Here is a 22837-nt window from a genome sequence, read left to right as displayed (position 1 = left end):
TAAAATAAATAACACATCTCCTCAAGCAAGTCAAACTGCAGAGCTGTTTGCTTTTCAGAAGTGGTTGTTTTCATTGCCATGGTTGTTGATTATCTTCTCAGCCTCCTGAAGACCTCCTTCCCCTTGTATTTCCTCCTGGCCCTTGATGCTTCATGCATTGGGCCACCTCTAGGACAAGCAAGTCCAACACCTATCCTCGGAGCTTATTTTCCAAGCTATCATAACTTCATACATTTTTACTGACGCTCAGGAACTCAGCGATGTTTTCTGGCCAGGTCTCTTCCATGGTAACCTCTGTACCTCGTTAAAGTGATCTTGAATTGTGTGTACTTTACCAATTAGACCCTCTACTGCTTTCACATGTGCAGGTAATTTTACACAGAAATTAGTCACATACTGCCAGAGTAGATTCCCCACAAAAGAGATCAGGAGACATCAAAGACACCTGAAAGTCAGGCACCAGTCTGTATTTCAGGTATTCTGAACACAAATGCATTTATACACTTCTATTAGTCAAATAGTTTCACAGAAGCATTAATCTATATAATACATGGTTTATGACCCCACCAGGCACAAAAAGTATGCCTAAAGCACCAGTACAGTCAGCTGCTTGCTTGTTCTATCCACTTCTGCAAAGGCCTGCATGTTTACAAGCTCTGCTTTGCACATACTGGCAGTCTGTTTGCCTGTGTATGTCTCTTCAGTGCAGATCATTTACCTCTGGAAGCAGAGAACAACGAAGTTATTTGCAAGGAGAAGGCTATCAAAAACCACTTGCAGATTTTAGATCATTCCCAGTGATTAACAAACCGGTTCTGCAAGCAGGAGGTCAGTCATACCTTCTTAATCACCCAAATGCAAAAATTCCTGGGATAGTTCAAGGTTAAAAAGTCAAGAAATGGGAGATGAGGCTTCTCACAACATTAACTTGCCTGCCAGCCTCTATATCCTGCATGCTTTCCTGAACCAATTAAGCAGAAAAGATATAAAAGTGTAAGGTACAACTTGATGAGAACAGTACAACACTACTGAATTAAAAGCATACAGGAGTTGGAATTTAACCATGCAAGTAATTCAAACTTCTTTAATTTTAAATAGCTGACATTGTTTTTTAAGTTTGCTTTCAGTTCTAGGATGAAAAGCAGCCTTGGCACAAGCACAGCCTGAGCAGATTAACTAAAACTAAGTCAGCTTTCTCTTCACTTGGAAGCTCAACTGTTTTTGAATAAGGGGACTGGTCACATCAAAATATGGTGTAAATTGCCTACCAAGCATACATAGTAGTCAGACTAGTTCCCTGACATATTTGGGAGATTATGAACTGGAAGGCTCTGTCTCTACTCTTACAGCCTGCATTCCTGCTTCCCTGAAAGGCTGCCTAGTGTGGGTGGCAGCAGTTTATATTGGCAAGATGCCTCGAGATAAGGAGGTGTGTAGGACAAACTCCCCCCACAGTACAGCTCCTAGAGCAGGGAACCAATAGTTACTGTCAGAAGAAGATAAATATTTGAGAGCTCAGCAAGGAGGCAAGTATGGAATAATTGCCCTACCTCAGCATTCAGGAACACGTGCAGTGAGCACTGGGCTGACCATCCAGGCAAGAATGATGGGGAAGAGATTTGGGACAACCGGGCTTCATCAGACACTGAATTTACACTTCATGTACAGTGATTACAAACCTGAATTCCTTCAGAAGAAAAGCACGGTGATGTACTTCTCACCAGCATGCTCTATCTGTGAACAGCAAATGCCTCCTGCCACAGCTGCATCCTGCAACCTGCTCCTGGTCAGATCCTGTGCCTTCTTCACATGACATTTGAAGTGGGAAGACAGACAACCCCAGGGCAGCATCACTGGACTTATCTAATCTCCCCAGTGGAGAAAACAAGCATTGCTAGTATGAAACCCTCTTTAGAAAGGACAAGGGAAGTACTAGAGTTTGTTTTACATGCACATTTTTTCATGATGCTCCCTAGTTCACCTCCTGCTAGCAGTGGGCTAATTGCTCATCCATACAGCAGCTTTGGTAGGGCTGCCTGCTTGCTATTTTTGCATTATAAATGTTCTGACTGAGTTACAGAGCTATCTGATGGTCCCAATGCCCAACAGCAACACTGGCAAGCTCTCTGCCCTTGCAGAACACAGTCTAGGCAAGCAGCAGGGCATCACCAGAATATCTTCTGCTCCTTGCCCTAAGTCACGTCAGCTGCGGGCACTCAGCTCTTCTGCAGTGTCTGAAAACATTACTGCATGGCTCTGATCTCACATCAGCCTGCCACCTTGGAAATCTGGCCAGACAGAGCAGAACCCTGCTACACAGAGGAAACCACCAAGCCACAGGAACCCCCAAGAGGCCTCAGGGCACTCACAGAGCCCCTTCAATGCCGCTGTAAACTCAGCAGTACCAGGTATGGACAGGAGTATTTCTGGCTGCCTGCAAGAATCAGAGCAGATGCCTGGGTGAGATGATGTAAGAGCAGTGGAGAACACAGGAGAACAAAAATTCTGCTTGCAAAGCAGCTGTGAATTCCAGATACAGAATACTCACCTGAGTATAAGCACAGCCCTGCTGTCTGCAATCCATGCCATTCCTTCAAGAGTGGCAAACCAAAACTATTTTAACAGACTCAGCCTTGTGAGTTAGCACTGAGAACAGCCTTTGGAAATGAAAGCATGGCAATTCGCTTCTGATCCAAAAAGGAGAAAGCCCAGGTTACACAGTCCTCAGCTCATGAATGCAGCACTTAGAATTCACAATACAAGCTTTACAATCTACTACTGTTGCTGTAAGTGTTGAGGCAATGTGTTCTCAGATCCTGGAAAGCCATACTGTATAAAAATGAACAGGAATGTCAGAGTAAGAACAAATTTCCAGAACAACCTTTGAGAGTAAAGCTTTAGGAGATGGTAGAGTTAGAAGGTAAGAGTATAAAATTAATAGGTTTAGTATCTTTTTCATCCCAAGTAACAAAGCCTTGATTTACCATGTAGTTAAGCCACAAAAAAAAATCATGCCAAACTGTGCTTATAGGCAGAACTGTACAAAGCACTAAACATAGCTCAGTACTTCACACGTTGCAAGGGAGTCGATACAAATCAACAACTATTCAAGGCTGCTCACGCATCTGAGGACAGCAAAAGTGAGATTTGCATCACCAAGTGAGTTTGATTGATTTACTCTCACAAACATCGTTTATTTTTAATGATCCACTATGAATATATTTTGCCAACAAATCAAATCTGTGTTAACATGGACGTTATAATGCCACTTGCTCTCTTGCATTTCCCTTTCCCATCTATCTTGGGTAGTTTAAAGCCCACTTAACAGTCCTTCTGCCAGCTCAGAAATGGCACAAGCCAGCTGAGAATTTGGTTTTCCAGTTATTCCTCAGTTCAAAACAGCAGCATTTCTTTCCACTAAGCAGAGACTCAGCATACATATCACTTTATCACTGCTGCTCACACTTCATGCTCCAAGTATGTGCCAGAGACACACCTTACGTAGTCTCATTATTAATATTTAGCTACTCTTTTACTTTAGTTTATGACCAAGAACACGGGAACCTCCTTTCTTCCAAAGGAACAATCTTTCTCTTTCCAATATACCCTGATGAAGGTGGCTAAACCCAGAGACTCATGGTGTCTTTTTGCTGTCTCTGTACTCCCACTTTTCCCACACCTATGCAGCAGGTATGTACCTCAGTCAAGCTCTTGGCTTGTCTGACAGCAGAGACACCAGTTTCATTACCACCATCCTAGCTGTTCCACACTACAAAATGAAGAGCTGAATCCCAGCTAACAGGGTGCATTTCTTCCCAGCTTTACCAGCCAGATAACCCCAAAGAAAAAGGCCAGAGATGCCAGATTTGCCTTAAGTATCGTGGAGAACAAAAGCTGAAGACATGGCATGAAGCTCACAGCAATGAAGAAGCTGGCCAGCAAAGCCACCAGCTTTGACAGAAAAAGTGTCTTCACACCATCCTGAGCTTTGTTCAGAAGCAGGCTCAGGACATGCAGCACATCCTCTGTAATCTCACTGGATACACGCCAGCCTATACTAACCCTGACAACTCTGCCACTCAACATGACTGAGTACTGTTTCCACAGGAGCATCAGAGCTGGTGGCACTCATGTCACTCCTCAGCAAGCTGATTCAGCTATTCAACAGGGAAACAAGTCCTCATGTACTACAGCAACGGGACTTTCCCCATCAGCAGGGGCAAGTTCCACCTCCCTCCCTTGGGCTGTGGCCACACCATTCCACAGGACCTAAAAACAAATGTCCCAATGTCATTAGTACACATCCAAATTCCTAGATCTTCTGAAAAAAATCTGAACTTGTTAAGGGAGGTAAGGTTTTATGCAAATGCTCTAAGCTAAGTGTCTAGAAAGGAATTATCAAAGACATCAGTAAATGCCTGAATTCCTCCAACAAAAAAACACACAAGGGTATGTTCCTATAGCCATGGAGAAAGACAGGTTTTATTCTATCCTTGTCAAGAGGGAAAAAAAAACCACCGCAAACCAATGAATTTTAAGTATCTGCTTCCAGGCACTGCAGCCTCAGCAACAGAAGTGCCACAGTCAAGCTGTAACAATACTTAGATTTCTTCTGGAATGCAGCATTTTTCATTTTACAGCACATATTCATAGTAGCAAGTGTTGATTACTTTTTTACACAGCAAGGGTTGCTTTATCTGTACAGTGTCACTTTCCCGGGACATGCTTCAGGATTAGAAGCACCCAAAAAGCATTTTAGAAAAGGATCAATTTCTAGGAGATGCAGTTATTTAACCTGAATTAGCATGTGACTGTACATGTGTTAGTGCAGGGGAGAGAGGAAGAATTGTGTTAGATCCACAGCACAAAGACATCCGCAACTGAGCCAGGCTAAGGGTTTGTTGCTCCTATAAAAAGCATCTCTCCCACCTCTCTCTACAGCTTTTCCTTGCTCCTCTTCCCAAACCAGGAGCTCTGCACCCTCCAAGCCCTCCCAGGAACTGTTTCTGTTCAGGACCAGACAGAGCAGCATGCAGACCCTTCTGACCAGGGCATCCCCAGCTGGGTTAGGGGGACTCAGCAACCCGCAGCATGCCAGGGACACAGGAGTGTCAGGACCAGAAGCAGCCCTGGGGAAAACCACAACCCCCCCTTGCTGGTTGGGATGAGCTGTCTGGCTGCTCTCCCGATTTCTGAGCACCAAACTCACGGATGAGCTTCACCTGCCATGGAATCATAATTAAACCTGGTCCTCTCAGGTGGCCCATCTTCTCCAGCTACCAGAGCTCACATTGCTACTGCCTTCAGGCTCGTTATTACTTATAAATGCATGGAAACAGTCAACTGCAGAAGCCGATCCCTTCGACCGACACAGCCTGAGCCCACGGCAGCCCTGGGGGACAGCCGGGCTGTGGGAAGGCATCTCCCGGCGCCGAGGCCGCAGCGCTCGCTGCCAGCCCGGCCGGGCGGGCGCTGTGCGCGGGCAGTTCGCTCCCTCACTGCACCTTTCCATCTCGATAAGGATTTTCAAGGTCATGCTCGCTCCGCTGCTGCCGGCTCCTCCCCGGCTCCAATGAAATCCCAAGCACGCAGCCCTGGGCCCCGATGCTGCTCCCACCCTCGGCGTCTCCCGGACACCGGCACAACCTGTTGCATTCCTCCGAGCAGGCAGCCCAGCCTTGCTCTGCCGGCACCGCCGTGCTCCCGGCACAGCAACACCTCTGTGCCTGTGCTGCAGGGCCGGGAGGGCTCTGCAGTGAGCCTCCGCGATTAACACTCCTCAATTAAACACTGCAAATAAAACCGGGTTCCAGTCTGGGCCAGTGCCTCACCTAACTCCGGGCTCCCGCGGTCGCGCAGGCCGCGCACACTGACGCGCGTGGCTGCACCATCTGCTGAGCCTGTGTTCAAGGGCACTGCGTGGGGACTGCCTTGGGGACAACCCCTGTCCCCAGAGCAGCCAGCAAACCAGGCCAGCAGCAGCAGCAGCCAAGGGGAAAGGAAGAGCTGCTGCCAGCCCAGGGCTCAGGGACAGGCAGAGGTGGTGGCACCGGGCCTGGGAAGCCTTTCTCCTCTGGGCACAGGCCACGCAGCCCCCTCTCTTGTGCCAGCAGTCATCGCTGCATGGATACAAGCAGCTTAAGGACTCGCATACACTCCCTACAACACACAGGGTTTTTAGGGGGCTACTGGAGAGTCATACATGCTGCCAGCTTACAAAGCCAGCTAATTATACAATCTGTTAAGCATGTATGAGCACACAACAGTGCTTTGAGTCATTAGAGGACGGGATTTATACTTCACTGCACGCATCTTGCTCTTTGTGAGTGCGTGCCTGGATACAGCCAAAACGAACACAAGTATCTGGAATGTCTGCAGCTCGCAGGCCAGCGCATCTGAATACAAAGCTGAGCCCTGCGAGACTCAGACTGGCTGCTGTGACCCTCGGCTGCACATATCGCTTCCCCAAAGACGGATAAAATCCTTAGTCCCTCTTTTATCACTCTGAGCATCTGGCAGCAGACTGCAGCACAATGCTGAAGCTGTGTTCTGAAGCTGCTAAGAGGGGTGTTGGGGAGGACACGGCAGCAGTGCAGGTGATGGGTTGCGAGCACAAAGAGCTCGACGCAGCGGGGCTGTCCCGGCTCATCCCGGCAGAAGGGCCGGGCGGATCGCGGTTCCTATGGCATCAGCCACTCCTCCAGGGCCGAGCCCAGGCCAGATGGAGAGCCCTGTGCTAGGTGTTTGACAGACAGAGCGTGCTGCAGCACACCAGAGATTGTCCGTTCCCTTCAGCCATCACCAGTTCATTTACCGGTGCCCGGTTTTGCTCTGCAGGGCAGCAGCTCTCCCCAGAGCACCCCAGGTCTGTGGCTCAGACCAGGGCTCCCCTCCACGCTGCACATGGCCAAACCATCCAGGGGCTTTTAATGCAAAAACTGAGAGCAATAGCTATGTTTTTCATGGGTTATACTATGTTTTTGGTAATTCTTGAATTTCTTCTGCTGAGGATTTCAATTCATCTTCCCAAATCTCTAAATATCCAACATAACACGCTCTAACCACTCCAACTGGCTTCATCCACATGGCATGGCTACATCCTATGGACAGCCCCATCCTAAGCAACCACATACCTACAGCTTATGCTATACTTCCAAAAGGATGTATTTGGCACTGGATTTTCCATTTTTAATTGCCTATTATTTAACGTGAACTCCAAAATAGGATTTTAAGCATTTGGTGCAGAACACACAGAATACTGTTTTGGAGCTCAAGCCAAACCACCTCCGTTTTCACATGTTTTTCTTCCCTGCAAGTTGAGGGAAGCAGCAGAAGGCACAAATCTCTAAGAGTTTCAGCTTTGTCTTGGAAAATACAAGTTGGTCAAATTAAGCTCTTAAAATCTAGTAGAGGCCACACAAACCTGGCACAGTAGAAAATCACATTTCTTTGTATTGTGCATTATCAAGCCCCAGCTCCTGCTCATCTGAAACAAGGTATTTTCTTTCTCTCAGTTTTAAGGGGATGTAGTCAGGAAAAGATGATGGTGAGCTACACCTATGCTCTCCTCACAAAAATTAGCCCTCTTTATAAAGCAGCCTAGCAAATAATTTGCAGGATCTGCAGGTGCTTAAAGGCACAAGACATTTCACTCCTGAGACCTTCTTGTGAGGCCAGGTCCTTCCCCTGAATTTAGAAAGCAGGATTCTGAAAAGCAATCTACCTCAAAGCCAGTCTTCTCTATGGATAATCCAAATTTTTTATAGATGACACTTAGAAAGACATTCCTGTCCAGCTTACCTCAGTTGTGTTTTCCCTTCTTCCATCCAAATAAAAAAAGGAAAAAACTGGATTTTTTTTTTTTTCCTTCAAGACAGTGTAAAGTAGTATTTCTTGGCAAGATCCCTCAGTAACACTTTCTCCATCACTATCAGGTTTTGTAGGCTTTATATATGCCAAGGGATAAGAAGCAGCTGAATGAGTCAGTCTCCCTCAGTCTAAACCAGTATTTGTGGCAAGACACTTGAGGTAAAACTAAAGCAGCTGGGGAGGTGAAAGTGTTATCTGAACACCCACTCCTCTGTGGGTACAGAAAAGGAGGGATTGAGGAATACAGCCTGCACACACCATGTGTGCTGCTCTCCAGGCAAACCTCACCAGACACTCTGCAAATCATCAGTTGCTTGATGTGGCCTCAGCTGAAGCTTGTTTATAACTCACTGAAGCTGCTCCAATACAACCATCAGTGTTGCTCAAGGCAATTACCTAAAATATCTCAGCTATTCATTTTCATCCTTACGTCAAAGCTGTGTTTAATGGATCTGACACTGTGCCTTACAGTACCGTACACCTGCTATTAAGCAAGCCATCATGAGAGCTTACAGGTTTGAAATTTGCTGCTTATCTCACTACTACTTCGCCATCAGCACCTGAATGATACGCAACTCCCATGCCAGTATTTTTTTCAGCAGTTTCACTGTTACCCTTTTTATTCATTTCTACCCAAATGCTGATCTACAGCACCAATGCAGAATTCACAACATGCATATTAACTTACTCCCACCAGCTCAGCTAAATAAATCACTATCCACAGTTCAGCTCACCTGCAAAGATCAAGATGAAATTCTCTGATGAACAAAGTACTCCTGCTGCCCTTGTCTAGTAACTTTAATCTACAGACTGATCCAGAGAGCCAACTTGCTATCAAATTCCAAAATCAGTGATAAATCTGCAGAACCATTAATAACACAGACCTTTGGGCAGAGGTGTTTGAACACTCCTCCTTTCCACTAATAATGTCCTTTGGTCGATGTCCTTCTAATAACTGCCAAATCAATGGCATAAACAGATACTTCTACTGTTACAAAGCAGTGAAGACAAAGGGTGGTGATACTTCAGAAACTGCAGTGATCAGGATGAATGAAAATACAACACTGAAATTCCAGCAGCACTTCAGAGAAAATACTGAGTGTTTTGCTAGCCTCCCAGGCAACCAAATGGTGAGCAAGGCCAACAAGCAGGTGAAATGGTGCCTCCAGTTCTGCATGCAGAAGGTACAGGGAGGACATGCAGGAAGCAGCACATACCTTTTCAGGTGTCACCTTGTCGCAGCAGATGGAATTACAGCCCACAGTGCAGCGCTGAGAAAGCATCAATCTGATATTTAAGCTGTCTGCTTTGAAAGACAAACTACAAGTGACACAGCTGCCTGGCTGAACCCACACTCACCACCCGTGGTGCCAGGCAAGCACAGCACAACTGCACTGACAGCAGCTCAGGAGTGAGCTGTGAGTTCCAGGGGAGCCATGCTTGGCAGGAAGGTCACTCCCACCTCACCTTGTCACTGCTGCCAGATAGTCCTTGGGCCGTTCCAGCTTACTGCAGCAGCAGAAACTGTGCCCAGAAAGAGAGGGAGCAGTTTTCTGCATGCCAGCAAAATCAGTGAGGAGTCAGATGGGCACCTGGGCTAAAGGAATGGCCACCTCCCATAGCAGGATAGCTCAGTGGCTCCTCAGCCTGCTCCAGCCCTGCCAGTGGGGCTTGTGCTCAGGCCCACAGCCAGAACCAACGCCTAGGGCAAAGATTCTTACTTCTTCCACCAAAATTGCAACTGGTTACAATACTGTAAGCAATGGTTCACTGCACCCTTCTGAGACAGATCCAGAGGCAACCACTTATCATTACTAAAACATGGGGGAAATCAAATTCACCTCCCATCCGGTCTCTACCTCTATAGCACTCTTTTAAAACATGGGATTTGTTAAGAACTTTACCTCTTCTAGCTTTCTCATCAACATATAGTAAAAAATACTGGCATAAAACCAGCTCATACGTCTAGTCACAGTAATCAGAAACACCACACCTCACACACCAGCTATTGCCCTGTGTGCATCTGAACTGTTTGATGGGTGAAGTGCCCACCCTATAAAGCCAAGAAGTTACCAACTCAGGACTCAGCTTAAGAAGTGGGTTTGTTTAGCTCAATTTTGTGCCTCTTACAGAACTACACCAATTCATATTCTTCAAGGACTCTGTGCTGTATCTTCACACCCCTATGTGACCAGCCACCAGCTCAGATACAGTGCTGCTCTGACATGGCAGATGATACAAATTCTCAGTGCTCATTGTAAAAGCAGCAGCTTTTCACAGTTACCTGGAAACATTATTTCAAATCAGCTGAAGCACAGCTTTGTACAGGAGAGTCCCCAGGCACGGGAGGGACAGTGCCTCTGCCACATGCCCCCTGATCACAGCACAAGACAGCAGCAGGGCATCCAGGGCTATTCTCTGATCACCAAGGAGCAGAAACTACCAGTGACTGAATGTGAAAAACAAGTAAACAGGACTAGAAGGGCAATTTGCTACACCTGTGCCAGCCAGAAAAATGCATTTATAGTCCTTAGTGAGTTGAGTGCACTGCTCTGTCTTCTTGTTCAGCTCAATCAAAGCATCCCACAGGTGAGCTGTTACAGAACAGGAGCAGGAAAACTAAATCACACAACACAACTTTCAAAGAGGGACTAACCTCAGTGGTAAAGAAAGAACACGAGAACTCTGCTGGCTTCTCCCATCCAGCATCGATGTACTTTATATTCTCCCAACACAAAACTATGCACAAAGGATAAAGAGCTCATAAAGCTACAAAAAGGAGCAATTCCCAAATAAGCTGAAAAAGGAGCAATTCCAAAATGAGCCATCAGGAACACCGGAGAGCACAGTAAGAAACACTTTGTGGTAGTCCAGATACAAGAAAAAAACCACAGCTTTTCCAAAGGGTGAAATACAGGGAATTTACCTAGATGGAACTGACCAGGCTTAGGTCCAGCTTTAGGAACTGAGAAGAGCTCTGGTTTGTTAGTGATTGCCCATAGCAATATATAAACACCAGCAAAAACAGAAGCCCAGTGTCACGGGGCCACCGCTGTGCTGCACAAGCAGAGCAGCTGGTGGCCGTGGAGGGGACAGGGGGCTGCCACTTCCAGCTGTGCCAGGATCCCGAGGAAGGTGAGGGCAGGCACAGAGCACAGAATCACAGGACAAGTCCCAGCCCCATCTTATCACAGCTGTTGGAGGCACAGGCTGAGCTCTGTTTTCTCGGCAGGATGCCTGGCAGTCGCTGTCCCATTTCAGAGTACCATTCGGTGTGATGACTGCCAGAAGATAAACCAGTTGCATCACCACGCCCTGCCCAGGAACGCAGCACTGTCACTGAGCACTCGCTGCCTGCATGCAACAACACAGCTGCAGGAAACAGTTACTCCATAGCAGCGTTCTTCCCTGTCCATGATGTTAGAAAGGATGTACTCCATCCACAATACTTAAAGACTTTTGAAAACCTAAAGCACTGACAATAGTGTATTCATATCCCTCTCCTAGTGAAGAACTGAGGCTACACTCTTTAAAGGCAATTCACTTCCACTTGCACAAAGCTACTTTTCTAAGACAGAGGCATTCCAAGCTGTTACTAGTTCAACTCTTTGCTTACCTGTGGGATATGAAAGTTTAGATAAAGTTATTTGACATTAAAATCAGTTGAGAAAAACATCCTAACAAGTTCCTAAGCCTATTTGCTTTTCTTAGCATGACAGGCTTTACAATATTTCTTGCAATTCTCTGCTTCATGCTTTGTTCAAAACTCCCTGATTATACTAATAAAATAATGCCCAAAGCACACCAAAAATCTTTTAATAGAGTCAAAATTAAAGTATTGGATCTATTGCACCACCCAGCCTTTCCCCTCCACTGGAGCAGCGTTAGAGCCTTTGGACATCTCATTTCAACAAGAAGGTTATTTAGCTCTTGAGTTTGGAGTAAAGTATTTAATCACCAAAGGATTTGCAAATTACACATGAATATGCATGTAGCACTTCTCACCATGACATAAATCCTATTGTATATTTATGAATGGATTGCTTTGCCTCCAGCTTCTACATGTATATAAACACAGGTTTTAATCTTCAATTCCTTCCTCCCTCCCTTCTTTTTAAGAAGTTGCTTAAACAAATTTGCATTTTTGGAATCTATTACCTACAGCGTATTTCTTGCCTTTTTTTTTTTTTTTTAACTCCACAAACCTTCTTCTCCCATCAGGCAAAGTGCTTACTTATGAAAAGCTTTAAAGACCCTGTAAACATGGCCATAAGGGAAATAAGAAGCAGTGTTATATGGCTTGGGAGAGGAAAAAGTTGAAGCAACAATCACTGGAAAAAGGAGTGCGCCAGAGCTGGGAACACAGAAGTATAAAATGACAGGTCAATAGCTTGCCTTTGACTGCAAAGCCACTAGCTAGGGGGGAGTAAACCCTCCATAAATACTGAGAATGCAACATAAATAATAAAACTGTTGTTGTGAAATCCCTAATTCATACTGACATAACCTCATTATTCCCTACCCCTTTGAACAAGCATCTAGGCTGGCCACAAAGCAGATGGACCAAAGCAGTATTCCAGCCTGTCTTCAAAAAAGGTAAGAGGGAGACAATACTGTCATTCAGAGTTGTTGCCACACAACTGCCCTTCTACTCCAGACACGTAATTCAAACAATAAAGCCTTTAAAGGGCACTGTTAAAATTATTAAACTTTGGTTATTTCATTGCAAATTTGCTCAGTATTAAATCTGACTGCAAAGGAACGCTTACCAACATGCCACACTCCATCAGAAGCGAGTGCCACAAGCAGATTTCCAAGCAGAAGGTTTATAGGTGTGAATACCCCTTGGGCTGTTCTCTTTCTTGTTTCTACACACAGCAAAACCCCAACACCCAGGAGCTAATTGCACCAAGTGCCACTTTCTCTCAAGGACCTGGTGCCACCTGGCTCTGGTCAGAAAACCAGAGCAGCGCCCAGGCCCACCTTGCTGCCTGGGGCTGTGGCAACAGCCATGGGATGGGGTCTGACACAAGAACAAATCCTCCCAACCCAAACAGGCAGGTCTGAACCTGGCTGTGAACTGCAGCATGCTCAGCTGCAGTCAGCTGTCCTCCACCCATCCAGGGATCTTTTCCTGACAGGAAGAACCACCACCACAGCACCTGAGCCAAACCCCAGTGACTGCACTGGAAGAGACCCCCAGCCCAGCCAGGCTACTGAAGATGCAATGCAACTTGTCAGAGGTACCACCCAAAACTGCAGGAGCCTGCATGTGGGAAGCAGATAGAAAAGAAACCAGGAAACACTCTGGGGTGTAAGCTACAGATCACTGGACAAATAGAGAATAAAGATGAGAAAATTCAACACAGAACATTTGCTTTAGGGATAAGAGTGGCATTTACAAAAGATATGTGAAAACAAGCTTGAGTGGAAGCGACCAGTTCAGTTGCAAATTTGTCTTTGCAAACTAAGATTTTTATCCATGCAACCTTTTTGCAAATGACCACGCCAGGCTCCTGCCATGCACCTCTCCCCTTCCATCCACACAATCTTCTCCTGAAAAGAAATCTTAAAAAGGAAGTGAGGAGTACTGGCCAAGGAATATAAGAGAAACAAATGAGATGTGCTTGAAGAAAGTATTCACATACAGGTTATGCTTTGATTAGCATCAGGGAGATGATGGCAGATGCATTTTAAACTGAATTATTAGTAAGCCAGTTGTATGAGAAACTCACCATGGCTGCCACATAGCAGTCAATGAATAATTAACAGATAGTTGACAATATACCTACCTTTACTCAGAATTACAGACTAACTCAGCTGAGTTTTCATATCCAAATTTAAAAAGCTAAACACAGACAAGTTAAGAAGTCTACGATATCTTACAAAACTTTAGAGCCACAGAAAACCATGGGACATGGCAGAAGCCATGACATTTCCCTTCCCTCCACATACAGATTAAAATAAGACAGAATAACACTTACTGATCTCTTTGCCAGACAAATCTGTCCATGTCTAGAATACTGGAAAACTTTTTGAGAACTGTTAAACAGCCTAAAGCCATCTACGATATGTGTCCATACAGGAATTCAACAGTCCCATCAAGGTAATAACTTGTATTAACTCTGATGATTAGACCTTGTGGCGTGACATAAGAAAAGACAAATATCAAACCTGGGTTATTGCCTTGCTGGCTGACAAGCTGTTTAGGTTAGCTGGATGTGGAGATGACTTTAAGGAATTTCAGAAAAGCCTCAACAAGTGGGTCAACTGACAGCTGAAGTGGAGAGAGACCAGATGTTGAGAAACGTTGAATAATATACTGAATGGAGAGTTTAACCTCCTTATTCTCTGCAGGGTTAACACACCACTAATCAAACACACCTGAGCATCACCACATCCACGCCTCAACAAAAAAGCCTGTTCAAAGTAACGATTTAATTTCAAGCTGAACCATGCCAAAAACTCTACAATACCAAATGTTATTCATGCTAAGAATATTTATTTTAAAAAATATGAAAAGCTCACCTGGAATTAGATACGGGACAGGTCATTAGAACTTACATAAGTCTTACTATTTTTTCTAAAAATACCCAGCACCACCCAAGACAGGCCATGAGCCTGAGATACCTCACAGGAAACAAGCTGGATAATTCAAAGAGCTGCATCACACATGACAGCCAAATACTTTCCATTATCATCCCCATCCAAATCCCCTTTGAGATAATTTGCATAAGCAGCTCAAATATATACTCAATGTTTCAAACAGTCCAACAATGGAGCCAGTGTCCAGGACGAGGATGGCAGGAGATGACTCCTCCTCTTCATTCAGGTGCCATGATGTGACAGGTTTCTGCTGCCAAGCCATGGTGCCAGCCTGCCTGAGCCCCTCAAGGATGTCCCACGGGATTTATGCACCTGATGGCCCAGAGGCTGCATGGCCAAGGGGACAGCCTGTGCAGCTGTGCCACCTGCATGTCTTCTAGTGCCTGCAGAGGCTTAGCTGGCTCATGGCATCCAAAGTTGTGCTTAGCAACACTAAGCACTAAATTAACCACTAAATTATCCACAGTATGGTTTCACACAGCACTTCTGGGGCTACCTACATTTTCCTGTACTGCTTGAAGGGTCCAGAAGGTTATTTTACCCAGTGCTGTTCCTCTGCAGGCCATCCTCCCTGTGGGGTAGGGTTGTGAAGGATGAAACAGCAGAGAGCCCTCTCCTTGGTAGGGGACTGCCCTTGTTCTGAGTACATGGCTATTAAGGCAGTTGAAAGTCACATATGAGAAATCTGCAGGCTGTTGCAGGATCATTTAAGCAATAGTTTCACTTACACTTCAGTTCAAAGTAGCTGTGTGACCACCTCACATCTCAACTCTGCACAGAGCAGATATGAATGACTGCCTCTTGAAAGCAATACTGTTTATTGTGTGCTTTAAATCAATAAAGCTTCCCTCCACAGAGTACATTCTTCTAAAATAGTAATTAGGCATTTGAGGAGAACCAAGCAGTTTCACTAAACAATACCATTAGTCCCGAAACGTCAGTTTGACATCTCAGCCAGAAAGCACTTTGTCAGAACTAATTAATCCCTACAGCACCTCCACGAGATTGAGAAAGCAATTCATCTGTTTTTTAAATGTGTTGGGTACTTATGCTGCAGAACATCGTGGCTGGGGTGGAAGCCGTAAGTACCAGCACAAACTGAGAACAAACCAAGCCAGGAGAACCCATCCAAGAGCATGAAAAAACCAGAGAACACTGACAGCTGTAGGATTTGGCTTCTTTGCATCTTCCTGTTACACACCAAACCTCCTGTGACTATCTGGAGAGTCTTCCAGATGCCACTTCACGGAATGAGTGGCAGTGAAAAGCAGTTATTTTTCTGCAGGGAGCAGTTTTGCCCACCGTTTGTTCAGCCAATTATCTATGCGTGTAGCTTTAAAGGAGGAGGGAACAGTAACCTTAGGCTCTGTGAACAAGAACTGAGCTTAAACTGCTCAAATAAAGCCAAGTCCTCATTACCACAAGCAAAGCACGTAACCTTACTAAACAGGTCTCACAAGTGGCAAGCAGCCAGCAAGAAAAGTATTTCTCTCCAAGGAAGTGGTCAATCTGCGTAGCTCTCCTACAGGTGCATGCAGTAGCACTAGTCTACATACCTCCACCTGACCCTGCCAAGCTGCTGCCACCCCTCCTTATTGATTAATTATTCCAGCTAACACTTGCCCTGCTGGTGCAGCACTCAAGGCCATCAGGTTCAGCCAGCCCTGGCACAGGGAGACCAGCAGAGCTTTCCCAAGCCAGCTGCATGGTCTCTCCCTCACTCTGAGAAAGGCTTGAAGGTGTCCCACAGGATCCAAGCGAAGCCAAGCCCAGCCCAGGACATGTCCCTGCTGTCAGAGGCGAGCTCAGCGGTGTCCCTGAGGCACGCAGGGATGCGCTGTGGGGAGGTGACACTGCTTGGAGTGCTGAGCACAGAGCAAGGACAGCCTTGGCAGCCTGCAGCCACCTCCAGGAGCACACAGCAGCAATCATTTCCTAATAGACTCCTCCAGCAACTGAGATTAGAGCCAGTCCCAAAAGCTGGAGCGGTGGGTCAGTAACAGGACACCCCTCAGCCGCCGAGCAAACATCACTTCTTTACGTACAAGTGATTTCATTAAACTCCTTTGGACAAATCTTCCCATGTCTTCCAGTAAATTTTCTGGCACAGAAATTTTTTCTAGAGAAATTTTAATCAGATTCAGACATGGAAAATTTTGCTGCAAACTCATTTTCCCGTAACTGTGCTAGCTATGAAGCTGCCCTGTGAAGAACATCTTTAGGAGATGCTCAGCCTCATTGCTGGCTTCACATGGGCTCCAGCAAGTAAAAATCCATTCTTCCTGTAAAACTCAATCAGAAATCATGGGGCAGAGCTAAGCACCTGGGAACACCTCCTCAGCTGGGCTGGCAGAGCGCCTGACCAGGTCAAATGCCTGGGGACAGTTTCACAAATGCACCCTCAGCAGCATTCCCGGGTTGCCAGCCCCACTCCCACTCCTGCAAGCCTCCCAGCTCAGCACAAGCCTACACAACCTGGATCAACTGCTTCTGTGAATGAACCCAGATAGCCAAATGACGTTTTTCAGCCAGACCAGCTTCCACACCTCACTCCCTGCACTGATACAGAATTTTACACTGGCAGAAGGAGCAGCTTAAGGTGCCCCAAGAAACAACAGCACCAAGCAGCTGCCCCAGATGCCCAACACTGCAGCCACCTCTCCTGTCATACCCACATATGGAATTTACTAGCCAATTTCCTGTCACTCCACTGGATGGAGATCAAGATAACTACGCTGATATGAAAATATATGACCTACATAGGGATGGAATTGTTGATTCTGTTGCCAAGTAAGTTTCCAGTCAGTGGCAACTTCTAACTTCACACGCTGTCAGTTTTTGAGGCAAAATTAAAGGAGTGAACTTGTGAGCAAGATGACCTTGCCAGAGCAGAAGATGAAGCTCAGCCTACATATTTCTAAACAATGTGATGTATGGAGATTTCTTCAAAAGCATTTCTGATCCTTTAAGACTCAGAATTCCCCAAGATTCATTAAAAAGCTGCTGAGCTGAACAAAACCTCACATTTCTTTTTTTTTTTTTCACGTTCCTTAGGGAAGCAAGATAAAATAATGCATTTTCTCATTCTGAAGTCACTGCCAACATCCTCTGTCTCTACCTACGTGTGCATACCACACCTTTAGCAGTGATGCCCTTGTTAAAAGCATCACACCTGTTGTTTTCAGTTCCCTCCCCAGTGTGAGGTGAGCTTACACAACTGAGGATGCACACTGGCTCTAAAGGCAGTGCCTGCAGTCTTCAAAACATCTAGGCTTGTCTGGGCAGTCCAGGGGGAAAAGAAAATCAACCCAAAACTCCCCCAGAATAATAAAGTCTGATCTTTTATAACTGAAGCAGTGTGACAGATTTCAGCTCCAACCCTTTTTTCCAATCTTCAGGTGCATTCTGAGCTAACTCATCTTGGAAGGCACTTGATATTAATAAATTAAAATAATTTCAAGTGTCACAATCTTACTTCTATCCTTGTCTCCTTATGTATTAGCACCTACAAAAACCAACCATTATGGCAAAAAGTGAGAACAGCACAAATCCTGCACATTTGGACACCTGTTCCAAGAGGTGGCATTTGGATGACTTTGAAGATTGCATTTTTGTCACTCCCTTCTGCATTCATGGAAAATGGTGATCAGCAGTTTCTATGGGCACACACTAAGCTGCCTGTTCCTTACAAAGCTGTCAGCTATTTTGGGGAATGCAAACAGGAGAAAGCAGCAGATTCACATATATATGACAGGGTGCTTAGCTAGATATCAGCAAACAAAGGCAGCAACAGGCATCAAACTAGCAGCCTTCAGCTGCATGACCTATGCTGTTGGCACTGATGAAAGAGCATTTCTCTCCCCTGGTTTTTCTATTTTGGACAGTTTTTCTCTCATCTCCTTATGCTTACTGATTTTTCATCTACAGAAGAGCATAACGCTTTTTGTTCCTGCTGCCTTTCATTGCCCTCCCTTCTTCCAGCCCTTTTATTTTGAAGGATTCTCACACTTAAGTTACCTATAGCAGCTTTATTCCAGTCATTAAAGTTATTCTACATTTAAGTAATCCAAGGAGTAGACAGTTACATACGAATTTTCAGCACCATGCTCACATTTCTAAATCTTTAATAAAGGCAGTTTGTAGACCAAGTGTGCAGAGCAGACTGGGGATGAAAAGCTTAAAGAGCAGAATAATGCAGAGACAATACTCTGCAGCACTTCTCATAAAGCCTAGAAGGGCATGGCTAGATGATGGTGCTCTCCATATTACATGCCTGGCTTTTCTCCACTAAAATCCTCAAGCTCAGCAAATCTGAATCTTCCTGACTACACAGGTGGCCGTAACCCTAACTATTTTAAATACTCAAGATTGTACACGGTACTGCATGCACTAGCCCTCAAACTTGGCAAATCTCTCCACCAAAGCTTTGTTTTGGAGTTTCATACTGGAAAAATCTCCATGTGGAGAAGGAAGAGAATTTCGACAGCAAATGCAGAATCTGGGCTTTTACTTAATGAACATCTCCCAACCCTTTACAGCAACAAGAGCCTTCAAAAAATGCAGAGCCATCAACTAAGGCACTGCTGCCTCCCAAAACTGAAAACATTGGATGCTGTTTAGTAATTTCACCAAATTTAAGCTACAATTGCTTCGATTTCAATAGCTTTCATTCTCAACGGGAGTCCAGAGATAGAAGTGAAATGAGAAGTTCAGTCAGCTCCATCTAAAATAACACAGAAAAACCTCCTTACACCACCAGGCCAGTAGGAGAGTACAGCACAAATATTCAAGAGTGGGATGGATTATCAGGCATGGCCAAATTTTCAATGCATCCTGAAGCTTGTGTTGAAAGACAAGGAGAAGTTTAAAAATTTATCCTCTTACAAGACTGTCTGAAGGAGGGTTGTAAAGAGCCCAAGGACAGCACAGCACTGCAACAGAGACACCCATTTCTAATCCTCACTTCTGATGAAAGCTGAAACGTCACTCAGAGCACTCTGTTGTTCAAGCATTGCTCATGCTGATGCTTAAGAACAGGCAGCAGCTGGTGCTGAAGTTTTTAGACAACACTGGTATTTTCTGTTTGCCCACCAGCACAGCAGCTTCCAGAGCAGATGCACCCTCTGCGTTAAGAAAGCAACTGAGACAGCTCTCTGGCATGGTTTGTACTAGTGCACACCTGAAGGGTCGTGCATAGTTTTAAAACCAGGAATGACAAGTTTTCTCCCTGAGCTCAATAAGGTTTGATCTCCTGTCACACTGTATTCAACTCCTGAATTGTCTCATTTCCTACAGATCTACCAAAAAAGGCAGCTATGTGAGCTTTCTCTTACAAAAGGGAAAACACAGCAGGATTTTGATTTTCTCCCCACCTGTTCAGAAGAATTGCCTTAGAGCTTTTTAACCTGAAATTCCTGTAATGCAAAGTACCTTGATTCTTTGCTGTTACACCACACCACAGGGACAGCAACAGTCAAATTACAAAATTCTTCAGATTATTTAATCTTAGATGATTTCCCAAAATGTACCAACATCCACAGGTTTCTCAGGACTACCCTGAGTCTTAAAAGGTACAAGGTAAAAGTGCTCTGACATGCAGCTGCTTCGACCAAGGCTGCAGGCACCTGAGCATCACTCGGGTCACCTCTACAGGACAGTGAGACGCCACCAGGTGCCAGGGATCTCCTCCTGGCAAAGTCCAACAGCCCCTCTCACCAACAGCCTATCAGCAGAACTGGAGCCATGTGTTAAACAAGAACTGGAAAAGCATCAGCCCAGCTTCTGATTTCACAGCCCAGGCCCAGCTGAGGTCCCACCTTTCACCCCCTGCCTCCCCATCCCTGCTGCAGACCCTGTGTGCCCACAGCCAGGTTTGCTTCCCTGGCAGCCTGTCAAACCAACCTCAGCAGGACTGCAAACCTGCTGTCACAAAACAATGGGATGGCCCATGCCCTGAAGCTACATGGTATCCCTGCTCATGTTTATTTGCACTAAATTAAGCTAGAATGAAAGATTTAGGGAAGGTTTAAAAACGTGTGTTCTATCTTTCACTACCAGTTGCTACTCTGATCAGGTTTACAAAGGTCCTCCCTGACACTGGGTTCAGAGCGTGCCCTAACACACATCTTCCTCCACATTCCTCAAACTTGCATTTCTACAGCCATGTTACCACTATCTGTTGCTTTTTGCTGGGTTACAGACAGAATGTGTAAGCACAGCACACAGAGCACTGTAGCAAATTCACAAACCCACGTCTCCGCTGCAGCAATTTTAAATATGACTTGTAAAAGGCAAACCTTTCAATCATTTAAAATTTAAAATACAGTGATAGAGTTCAATGCTCAGTGTGTAAATCCACGTTCACTCCCCTGCAGGGAACAGGCATCTTATGACCTGAGCTGATGAGAAATCCCTCATCAACTGGGTTTCAGGCAGTGCTAATTACTTGGCAGAGAAGTTCTTTCCTGTATGGCAGAGGACAATTTCAGCTCATACAAGCTCACGGTCCACCAGATGATGGGTAAGTATTGTGTCACACAGTTCTTCTACTGTGGACCAGCAGACTCTTCAAAACCTTGTGGATTTTCAGGGGCAGTTTCCCTGGTAGCACTACTGGAAGATGACTCAGACACAAAGCTCGTCAGGGCCACGTGTATCCAGGTGTATTTCTATGTGCACAACAAGTGTCATGTGATAAGAGTTATCAGAATGTGTTTGATTATTGTCCTCTAGCAGTGGTGAGCAGGTAATGATTCTGTGACAGCTCAGTACACATGGCTAAATACGGCACCCATTTAGTCATTTGTGTCATTCTTGAATCACTAGCCAAGGACACACAGGAATTTTTATAAGCCTGCATTAGGCCTATTAGATTTCTCACCTGTCTTCATCCTCTGAACAAAATAAGGATGCCAGGAAAGCATTTCTAATTTAAGCTTTCATTGACTTTTATGAAGGTTAAAGAAGCACCTTGGAACAACTCTGTTACTGGCCCTTCTCAACCACATTCCCAAAACTGAACCCCAAGACGAGTTCCAAAGCCCTAGCTGGCAGCAGGTTACATTTGTGTACAGTACACACAAGGATTATTCCTGGAATGCAGAACACTCCTTGAAATCTGGTAAAACTGGACAATCATTCACGTCCATGTGTAACAAAAAACCCATCTAAGTAAACGGAGTGAAGGCAAAGTCCTGACATCCCACCAACAATGGAAGCTCCTTGAATTGATTGCAGGAGCAAGGGGAAGAAAGGAACACAGATTCAGAAATCACCCTTTCTGCCCCACAACAAGGAAAATACTCACTGTCAGATGGGGAAGCGTGTGAAATTTATCAACAACAAACTGCATAGTTCAGATTGCTGGAATTTCCAACCAGGAAATTCGCTAGGATGGATTTTTGAGTTCCCGTTTCTGGGAACTTCAGCTAACAAAACATTAAACAAGAAAGTTAGAAACTCCTACATTTCAGTCGTGATCCTTCCTGCACATCCAAGCTCCAGTGCACTGGCTCACCATGATTGCCTCAAGCATGGAACTACAACATGCTAGGACAGAATGTTGCTTGGAAATGACCCCGGTATTAAGCAGCACCCTGTTTTCTGTTTTTTTCACTTTTTTAAGTGAACGCTGCAGGAAAAGAACTCCTCAGAGCAAGCAGGAGCAAGGGGATACCGCAGGGAAGAAGGTGGCGAAGAGGGGCGATCAGAGACACACCCTGAAGTCCGTGACCTCCGCGATGGCCAAGCTCGGTAAGGCCACGCAGCTGTTCGCAGAGGTGGGCCACGATGGAGGACAGGGCCCGCCGACACCTCTGCGAGCCCACCTTGTCCCGAGCCACCGCACCGAGCCACCGCCGCTCCCCTGGCGCAAGGGCCGCATGGCCGCGCCGATCGCGGCTCCGCAGGGGCCGGCCAAGGAGAGACCCGAACGGCAGCAACACAACTCGCTGAGCCGCGTCCATCGCTGCCCTCCCGTGCAGCGGGCAGCGCTACTGCCGGGCCAGGCCCGCAGGTAACGCCACCACCGTCCCGCCCTGCCCTCCCGTGCCGCGGAGCCCGGGGACGGCAGCGGGGACCGGCCGGGCTCCCGGGGAGCCGCGCCGGGCTCTGCGCGCACACCGCGGGGGCCCCGCCCGCCGCCGCCCACCTGTCGCGGGGGTCGACCCAGCTGGTGGTGCGGCTGCCGTGGTCGATGTAATACACCTTCCCGTCGTAGTCCCGCGCCTCCTCCCAGCCCTCGGGCAGCGGCAGCTCCTTCCGCGGCATGGTCCGCACCGCCGGCCGCGCCGCCCCATGCACCGCCGCGCTGCGCTCCGGGGGCCGCGCCGGGGCTCCCCTCCCGCGGGCGGCGCGCAGCGGT

The 22837-nt window shown here is 46.2% G+C and overlaps 1 protein-coding gene across 1 annotated transcript in view; it reads right to left on the bottom strand.

The window, feature by feature from the left end:
- The window catches only part of WWC1 (WW and C2 domain containing 1), a 66800-nt gene extending 43963 nt beyond the window's left edge, over nucleotides 1–22837 (bottom strand). Inside the window, exon 1 of the mRNA XM_041398016.1 lies at nucleotides 22625–22837. Coding sequence (XP_041253950.1) covers nucleotides 22625–22743 — 119 coding nt within the window. The 5' untranslated portion in view covers nucleotides 22744–22837. The remainder of the gene's footprint in view (nucleotides 1–22624) is intronic.

This window comes from Onychostruthus taczanowskii, unplaced genomic scaffold (genome assembly GCF_017590055.1).
Source record: "Onychostruthus taczanowskii isolate IOZ18803 unplaced genomic scaffold, ASM1759005v1 scaffold14, whole genome shotgun sequence".
Classification (NCBI taxonomy): Eukaryota; Metazoa; Chordata; class Aves; order Passeriformes; family Passeridae; genus Onychostruthus; species Onychostruthus taczanowskii.
Note: the sequence above shows the minus strand (reverse complement) of the source record. Positions and strands in the feature narration are given on the sequence as shown.